The sequence below is a fragment of the Limulus polyphemus genome, unplaced genomic scaffold (genome assembly GCF_000517525.1).
Source record: "Limulus polyphemus unplaced genomic scaffold, Limulus_polyphemus-2.1.2 Scaffold3455, whole genome shotgun sequence".
Taxonomy (NCBI): Eukaryota; Metazoa; Arthropoda; class Merostomata; order Xiphosura; family Limulidae; genus Limulus; species Limulus polyphemus.
Window position 1 is genome coordinate 21,934 of NW_013669065.1, and position 10,019 is coordinate 31,952.

A 10,019-nucleotide genomic window follows, 5' to 3' on the forward strand; every position below is an offset into this window, starting at 1 on the left:
GAATTGAATTAGGTCTTAGTTGATGTAGTAACACCTGTATTTTGAATTGAATTAGGTCTTAGTTGATGTAGTAACACCTGTATTTTGAATTGAATTAGGTCTTAGTTGATGTAGTAACACCTGTATTTTGAATTGAATTAGGTCTTAGTTGATGTAGTAACACCTGTATTTTGAATTGAATTAGGTCTTAGTTGATGTAGTAACACCTGTATTTTGAATTGAATTAGGTCTTAGTTGATGTAGTAACACCTGTATTTTGAATTGAATTAGGTCTTAGTTGATAAATAATTAATACTTTTACTTTTTCTTCTACTAACGTTGTTCTCATTACATAACATTTTAAAATTTCTAATATTGATTCGTTGTCTTGTGTTTGTAAATGTGTGATCCTAGTATTTGTTTCGCCTCGATCGTATTTATACTATATATACTTCATTCGTTGAAGTTGTCAGAATCAATCTTAGTTATTTTATTAAAAACACTAGCATATATATATATATATGGGCCCGGCATGGCCAGGTGGTTAGAACGCTCGACTCGCAATCTGCGGGTCGCGGGTTCGAATCCCCGTCCCACCAAACGTGCTCGCCCTTTCAGCCGTAAAGGCGTTATAATGTCAATCCCACTATTCGTTGGTAAAAGATTAGCCCAAGAGTTGACGTTGGGTGGTGATGACTAGCTGCCTTCCCTCTAGTCTTACACTGCTAAATTAGGGACGGCTAGCGCAGATAGCCCTCGTGTAGAAACAGAAACTCGATAAATAAAACTTCTCAATCATCAATACTTTTCGGGGTAAAAAGGAACGAAAAGAAGATAAATCTAAGAGAGGAAGGGACGAAATAAATGAATGTATAGGTTTTAGCTAAACTTAGAGATGTGACAGTTATCTACTTTACCTGATCTACCCTTTCGTCCCTGCCAAGTGTTCGCTCTAACCCTTCTTCTTTAGCTAGATCACGTTCTCGCAGTTCGTCTTGAAAAGTAACTTAAAACGTAGGAACATTATTACTGTGGGTGGTATCCCTTAGTTTCTTTTAAAAGGGAAACTGTCTACCGAATACATTACCTGTTTTACTAACGTCTGCACGGTTCAACACTAACGTTCGTACTTTGTGAACGACCTGACATAACCTAGTGGTTAAAGTGGGTTTGAATCCTCGTCACTAAACATACTCGGTTTTTCAAGCCACGATGGCGTTATAATGTGACGGCCGATTCCACTATTCGTTGGTAAAAAGGGTACTCCAAGACAGGTTCTCCCCACGATTTCTACTTCTATTTTAGAGCAGTCTAAGTGCTCTATCACGACTGTCTTCCTCGATTTTTCTGTTTTACCAGCATTTTAACAAAATTAAAAATTGTGCTAGGCGTAACTTTGTCATTAGCGTGCCCGAATTGTGAATCTCGTATCTCTGAAACGCGCTCTGCATTTCGAGAACACAGGTACACTATAATAAGACTCGTCAAATCCCATTGTTCGACCAGACAAGGGTAGCCAGCCTAACAGTCGACTATCGTACTGTTAACTAGCTTCCTTCACTATCTAGTTTTATGTCATTCTACATAATTTATAGAAATATGAATATAACTTAGATCTTATATTTAACAATAAAATACACTACAAAAGCTACCGGAAGCCATAACAGGGGTATTTAGTATTATAGTACTTTTTACCTGGTTTGAGTAGACTTTCTTAACTATCTCAGCAGGAGGCGCTGAAGAGTCGAGTTATCATTTAGGTTCCTCCATACGTCTTTTATATTTAATATAACCCTAAAATTGACCTTAAAACTTTTTTTAACTAACAATATAGATGTAAATACACTATCGTGAACAGAATATCTCATTTTTAAAATAACATCAAATTCTAAACACGCGATATCCATGGATTAGGTTTACGTGACTTTGTTATATAATTAAGCCTTAAGAGTTTCACAGATTGACTTAAACCTAGGCGATAAATTAATCTTTATTTAATGAACATGTAATTCTGTGTTTAAAGTAGCAGCTAAACCTAATTCTAGTTGCTCAACAAAATAATATATTCACAGCAAGTAGGTTAATTTTTACAGCCTTGTATATGGGACTCAAATTTTAAAGAATGAAATAACTCGTTTAACTTGCATTGAGTGCGTCGTCTGCAGTCCACGAGGAACTGTATGTATATATATATATATATATATATATTAAAAACTAATAACTAGAAAAACCTTGGGGTTAATACTGGGTCTTATATTTATAAATTACTAAAATTAAAATTTTAGAAACAAAAGCGTCGGATTAAAAATTGATTGTTTTTGTGAAGGTTCACCATGCCGTTACTATGGCTCCTCCTCGGATTATCATCTCAGACGGCGGGAAAGTGGACGAGAATAAAGAAAGAGGAAACTGGTCCAGCGGAATCGAATTTCTTCTCTCCTGTCTCAGCTATGCTGTTGGCCTGGGGAACATCTGGAGGTTTCCTTATTTGTGTTACAGAAACGGGGGAGGTAGGTTACGCTAAAAATGGAAATAGTTCGCCCCCAAAACACTATTACTGGACTTGAAATGTTTTGTAGGGTAAGCGAATGTTTTAAAACACTGCCTGTAGATTTAACCATTGTAATGTTAACGTTATAATTTTACACAAACACATAAACAAATAATTAACTACGATATTTCTGCTAAATGTTCCTCAAACTGTAAAGTTTTGAAAAACGTTTGTTCTATTTGTTGTTAAGCACATCGCTACCCAATGTGCTGCCTGTTATCGTTATAAGCCTTCAGTCTTACTGCTGAACCACTTGGGGGGGGGGGGGGGCTTGGAAAAGAAACGATACATTTACAAAGATGTTTCAAATGTTTTCGTTGCGAAAAATATTTCATCATTTTTAGGATATCCGTAAAATAAGCTTTAATATGAGCTTTTCATACCTACAGGCATGACGTAGCATAGTGGTTAGAGCGCTCGACTCTCAACTTGAGGGTCAGTCCCACTTTTCGTTGGTAAAGAGTAGCCCTAGAGTTTGCGGTGGATGGTGTTGACTAGTTGCAATCTAATCTATCACTTCAAAATTCGAGAAGGCTAGCGATGATAGCGAAATTCGAAGCAAATGAAATTTAATCTCTATATACTGTTATTATAGTCTGGGAACATTGTAGTGCAGAGTCTAAACTGGCCTCGCTCACACGAGGAAGATAGCACGTTTTGTCTGCCCTAGAAACGTAAATATAACACAGATCGTCTGCTGTGAGTAGTCTGTGGTCGAGGTTACTATTCTCAGTTATGGTCATTTGTCGATGACAAAAAGATACTTGTTACTATGTATAACTTTATGGATTTTGATAAGTAGCAGACACTGTGGGAGCAGTAATACTATTAATAGATAATTACAAGTTCTTTACTTAAACATGAAAAAATTAAAATATAAAAACAGAAGTTTAATTAAACGTGTGCCCACCAGTGGCACAGTGGTATGTCTTCGGACTTACAACACTAGAAACCTGGTTTCGATACCCGTGGTGGGCAGAGCACAGGTAGCCCATTGTGTAGCTTTGTGCTTAACTTCAAACAAACAATTAAACGTGTACCTTAAAGAAAGGATAATATTAAGGTTAGTGCATTATGTAAACTTGGCTAGAAAAAACGCCCATAGCTAGCTTAACTAAATGTACTTTGATTTTTTTAATTCGGTGTTTTTTTTACGATTTTGTATTTATTGAATAGAATCACATTTTTATTGCCCACGTATTATTATCATTATTATTAAGCCTATATTTGATTCAATTTAATGGAACTAAAACACTCAAATTGGCCATATCATCTGTGAAGTAGTAAAACGACAACCAAATTATTTGATTTCCTGATATGGTTTAACTACTTGTCTTTTCTTTTAATCAAATGTACGCCTCACTTTGATATGAAATTGTTAATAAAAGCTACACATCTCATAGAGATAGTAATTATTTATATTAATATAAATATTTCTGATTTATTACTATATACATTAAGTGTCTGAAAATCTTAAGTAATCATTTAAAATGATAATGGTCTTTTGATTTAAAGGCCTGTTTTTTAGGACTGACTGTTATTTAAAAAAAATGTATATTAAAAATTAAAAACCATAATTTACAATACCAGTAAAGTTATCGATTGGATCAGCACATTGAACCTGGGTTAGAACTAAAATATGGTCGACTATATTTCATTATCTCTCGGAAGAAGTCTTGTGTTAATGCTAGTCTATCCCAAATATACTCCACACCTCAAAAAGTAAATAACTTTCATTTGTAAACTAAAAAAATGACAATCTAATAGTGTTACAACAAGCAGGTGTAGAGCAAAGACAGATAAACATTTAATTTTAAGACTTTTTTTGTTTATGTAATCCAAGGATTAATCTAATATTTTTCTTTATAGGTGCCTTTCTTATCCCATATACCATCATGTTGATATTTGTGGGACTACCACTGTTCTTTCTCGAGTTGGCCTTTGGGCAGTTTGCAAGTGAAGGACCAATCACGATATGGAAGATAGCTCCACTTTTTCAAGGTATTATTTATTCCAAAGCTCCTTAACCTCATTGTATTTTTTCTCTAGACTGTTACTTACTGGTAAAAATTTTACATTTTATTAAAGTGCCATCCTTCTCTTGCTGTAATATCTCTTGATATAATTAAATTAAAATAAATTGTTAATTCTAAAATCTTACCAGGATCTCTGCTCAAGTTGTTAATTTGTGTGTGCCACTTCTGGCTCTTACCAGACATTTGAAGGTCGACTATAATAGTAAAAGTCCAAATGTAACATAATAAATGTGTTTGATTGGTCATTTTGTTATAGTCTCAGAATCATTTTCAACATCTAGTAATAAATCGTGCTCTGTATTGAAAATCGAAATAATATCGGATCTTTTGTTATCTATATTTTGAAAATTTTATATTTTCTAATGGCTAGATTGAGCTATATAATCATAACTGTTTTTTTTAGGTTTGGGTTATGCCATGGTGTTGATGTCGTTCCTTGTTGGTATCTACTACAACATGATTCTGGCTTGGTCCTTATTCTATCTCTTCTCTTCCTTCACTAGCCAACTTCCCTGGAGCTCCTGTGAAAACTGGTGGAACACTAATGGTAAGAGTTTGTGTTACGTGGACTTCGGTGTATAGTGTAACACTTATGGAATAGTAACACACTGCATCGGAAACACTACAAAACTTCTGTTTGATGCATAAGAGATTTTCACGCTTCTCAATATATGAGGTGCCTGGTTATGTGTGTTGTTGACTTGAGGTTGCTAGGTTATTTAGGTTTTTAGAACTAGGTTTCCAAGTTAATTATCCAAATACATGTTTCTATATTGATAATGCTTGGAGATGGCTTGAATGGGTAATGAAGAAATTTTTTAATATAAGTTTAACGTAGCAAATGTACAACGTTTTGACAAAAACTTCTCAAAACGTTGTACATTTGCTATTATGTTAAACTTGTATTAAAGTTTTCTTCATTACCCATTCAAGCCATCTCCAAGCAATATTAGTCTCAAAGTGGGTTCCTCATCATCGAATGTTTCTATATTGGTGTAAGTGTTAATTATGAAAATAAACTAATATTAGTTATAAATAGTAATACACATTTAAAGCACCAAATTTGTATTCTGTTAGTACTAAGTTAAATTTGAAGAGAGTAATTTTTTCTGATTTTGACTTAACTAATTGCATTTTCTCTCCTATTTTTTTTTCTGTTTAAAGAATTTTTAAACTATGATATTTCTCTTCCAGCATGTCGAAAGTTTGACACCAAGAATTGCACTGCCCATAACGGAACAGTCCTGGCCAATGGTACTTGTATTCTGAGGCAGATGGTCAGTAATGAAGAGTGGTCAGTTTTGTCCAACTCAACAGATAACACTAAAATGGCTAGCGATGAATACTTTCAGTGAGTGTGTTATAAATCTTTGTAACAGTTGGAATTACACAGTTTTTTACTGTTACTTCCTATATATGTAGTATATTATTACAAATTAAAATGTTTTATTTCATCCTTTTCTTAAGATTGATTGAATTGAATGCTTCAAAGTTATTGGATAAAAAAAGAAGTAATAAAGGCCTTTTAGTGCAGCAGTACGCTTTTATCAGTTATGTTATTCAAGCATCTCGGTGTAAGCTTAGTTGAAATATATAAAGTGTGATTGCTATGTATTGTTAGTCTGTTTAAATATCTCATGTGAGATAGATATTGTTAATCTGTTTATTTCGTATATGTTTTAATTACCTTCAGTAACTTTGTTCTGGATTTGACCGAGGGCCTCCATGATCTTGGTAATATTAAGTGGCAACTGGCTTTATGTCTCCTGGCGTGTTGGATTCTTCTTTTTTTCTGCTTGGTCCGAGGTGTCAAGAGTATAGGAAAGGTAATTATCACCAAATTATGAAAATGTTTTAGTCACGTCTTATTCAACGATCAAAGTTCACGTTCAGTTCTTCTCTATTTTTACATGTCATGTGCTCATCTTCCTGTTAAGAGCTGGTTCCCCTAATAGTAGAATAAAAGAACATTATAATGGCTAAACTTGCAGCACCAGAAGTATTACCGACCACTGTCTAAACAAATGTAATTTTGTAACTATCTCCAGATTGTTCTGCATTATTGTCCATTCCCGAGAAGAATTCTACTTTAGAATGCTACAATGTTAAAAAAAAACAACTTTTAACTAAGATGAGTATACTAACACTACATCTTAAATTGTGAAAATCTAAAGAAAAGACACAACATGAACAGTGATCGTCATGCTATGAAAAACAATTTATTTTCAGCATTTCTTTAGAATTACTTGTATTTCTATCAAGTTTAATTTACAAGAATTTTACTTTCCATGTTTTACACATGTTTGAAGTGAGTTGTGTGTAAGGAAAGATAAATCAAGTCAGTTACTTGAAAGCAGCTAAATATTATCTTTCTTCAGAAATTCAAAAAATTCCCTACGTTAAGTTAGTTTTTTAACATTTGCAGATAATTGAGATATACCAAAGTTAATTTTAGGTCTCTGTGTATGTGATTATTCAATAAGTGTTATAGTGAATTTATAATGTAGGCATAATTAAGTTTGTGTTTTGTTTCATAATAACAGTTTAATTCTATTTCTGTGAACAGAAGAGTTAGCAAAAGATACATAGGATATTTTACACACCATTAATTTTAAATTACGCAAATACATGGGATATTTTACACACCCTTAATTTTAAATTATGCAAATACATGGGATATTGTACACACCATTAATTTTAAATTATGCAAATACATGGGATATTTTACACACCCTTGATTTTAAATTACGTAATAGACATATTGAAAGGAATCTGAAAAAAAAAATTTATAATCACGATCTTAATTATATTTAGGCCTAATGACAAGTTGTTTCTCAGACACAGTATCTGTTTTGTTAAGGCCTAATGCAAGTTGTTTTAGGCTTAATGGTACTTGTTTCTGTCTATTGTCAGGTTGTGTACTTCACAGCGTTATTTCCTTATGTGGTGTTGGTTATCTTGCTGATCCGAGGAGCTACGTTAGATGGGGCTTATGATGGGGTTATGTTTTATCTTACCCCAGAATGGCACCGTTTGAAAGAAGCCAAGGTGAGATCACAGTACTTGTTTAAACCTGGCTGTGTATGTATTAGTGTTTGTTTTACAAACTTGCGAGTAACATGGCTATTATCACTTGTTTCTGTAAAACAAAATATAGAAAGTAAGTACTACATACTTTAATATGAGTGGGGGGGGGAATGAGCAGCTTTTAATAAATTTCTGTAAATAACCTGTTTCTTAATATAGAAATAAAAGGTAAAAACTTGTTAATGTTAATTATAAAAAAAAGTCAACAACTATGCTAATGTTATTTAGCATGTTACCATTAATTTAATGAAATGAAAACAAACAGTATTTCTTATGTTTCAACTTTTCATTTTTTGTGTGAAATTATTTTAAGACGATCTTTAAATGTTTAAAACAGATAATTTTTTAAGGTTTCTTCTGAAGGCATGTTCGAATGTGCCATGTATGCATAAAGTATCTAATACATTCTACAGTGTCTCATGCTAATCAACATTAGACTGAAATATAATGATATTTCTGTAAACAATTTTCATGCAAAGAAACCAATAAAAGAAGTTGCCGTAAACAAAACCATTAATACATTTATACTTGTTTTTAAACTTGCATGAAGACATTATTATTATAGCTTGTTGGCAACGGACGTCTGACGTTATACTGTTCGTAGGTTGTTATTTTCTTGGTCTCTCAAGTCAAAAATGTTAATCTTATTTCAGGTTTGGGCTGATGCAGCCATGCAGATTTTTTTCTCATTATCACCTTGTTGGGGCGGATTAATCACCCTAGCCAGTTACAACCGTTTCCATAACAACTGTTTCAGGTAGTTAGAAGATGGTACATTTCTTTTATTCTGATGCTGGTTTGAAGTTTTGGTGCATATCAGAAATGTTTTTATTTTACCAAGACATTACTTACAGTCATTGTTTGACGTCCTTAGTTTCTGTAATGGTTCTTCTTTACCTGTACTGCCTCTTACAGTGAAAAAAACAGAACTTTCCCGACTTATTTCTCTCCAGTGTAATGTAAAGGACACATAATTGTTTGGTTTTTGGTTTTTTTTAAGAATTTCGACAATCTAGTAATTGTTTAAATTAGCCTTAACTAGAACGACGGAGAAAAGTGCGTTTAAAGTTAGTAACTCACGCTAGAACATTTCAGCAAGATAATCTTGTACCTCAAACCATCTTTTGTGGCCGAAACTGATTTTCAATTCAACTTTGATATGAAAAAGGTTCAGAATCTTGTTTAATTTGTTTTTGTAAAGTGTTCATTAAAATAGGACAATATAATGGTGATTTGTAGCAATTCACTGGACCAGGGGATAACTTTTTATTTATATCTGAAGAAACATAGAATGGAGGATGAAAATATTATTGTTTAATTTTGTATTTCTTCAAGAATATTTTGATTCATATAGTATAACTTTAAGTTAGCAGTTGTAACAGCAGCTTAGAGGCTGAATGGTTACAGACTCGAACTGTTAAGGTCTTCTTGACCTGTAACTTTGAATGTATTACTTGTTACTTACTAATACTTCCCTTTTATGACTGAATATATGTATAATGTTGATGACATATGTCATGAACAGGGGATTGTAAATTTGTACCGGAGATCTGCTAGTTAAGATCATTACCAGTACAAATGAAGGCTGAACATTGAATCCACAGGTGACTGAATAACTTAAGATCTTTTTCCATGCCTCCTCAAATGTTCAGCACCTGAAACTGATGTAATAGTCACTGATAAGCCTAGAAGAACACAAGAAATTGAAATGAAGCATCCCTTATAATCAAAATATCTTCCTGATCCCTGTACCTTATATAGGTGACAGGTTCTGTTAGATACATGAAACTAACATATCTTCATTATGTGTTAGTTATGTTGTGTGATAATACAGATAGTAAACTTTTAAGTTTTAATATATATATATATATTGGAAGTATATATAAAATTTCTGACATTCATTTTTGATACAATCAATTCCATGTCTAAATTAGTTGGCTTTTAAAATTTACTGTTGAACATTAATATAAGTTTCACCTGTAAAACTGTTTTTATTTTAGTTATGTTTTAGTCAACTGCCCTTTATCAAACCTAACTCCAAACTTCTTCTTATCATTAATTCAGTTACTCTGTTTGTTTCTTCATTCCAAGAGGGTTAACATTTTTATTTGATTGTAGGGACTCTCTAGTAATCACATTTGGCAATTGTGCAACAAGCTTCTTTGCGGGGTTTGTCATCTTTAGTATTGTGGGGTTCATGGCTCATGAACTGGGGGTTCCTGTGTCCGAGGTTGCAGCCCAAGGTAACATATCTTTATTCTGTCTCAAGTTTTGAACAAAACTTGTGTTATGGGCATTAAAATAGATCATTTCATAGCATCAATATTAAAATAGATCATTTTCGTAGCATCAATATTAAAATAGAT

The 10,019-nt window shown here is 33.0% G+C and overlaps 1 protein-coding gene across 1 annotated transcript in view; it reads left to right on the forward strand.

Moving 5' to 3' along the window:
* LOC106469378 (sodium- and chloride-dependent glycine transporter 1-like) overlaps positions 1-10,019 on the forward strand; it is a 23,260-nt gene that overhangs the window by 5,285 nt on the left and 7,956 nt on the right. The window contains exons 2-9 of the mRNA XM_022397883.1: positions 2,306-2,489; positions 4,400-4,531; positions 4,970-5,113; positions 5,761-5,917; positions 6,260-6,392; positions 7,480-7,614; positions 8,307-8,410; positions 9,772-9,896. Of these exons, the coding sequence (XP_022253591.1) occupies positions 2,306-2,489; positions 4,400-4,531; positions 4,970-5,113; positions 5,761-5,917; positions 6,260-6,392; positions 7,480-7,614; positions 8,307-8,410; positions 9,772-9,896 (1,114 nt within the window). The remainder of the gene's footprint in view (positions 1-2,305; positions 2,490-4,399; positions 4,532-4,969; positions 5,114-5,760; positions 5,918-6,259; positions 6,393-7,479; positions 7,615-8,306; positions 8,411-9,771; positions 9,897-10,019) is intronic.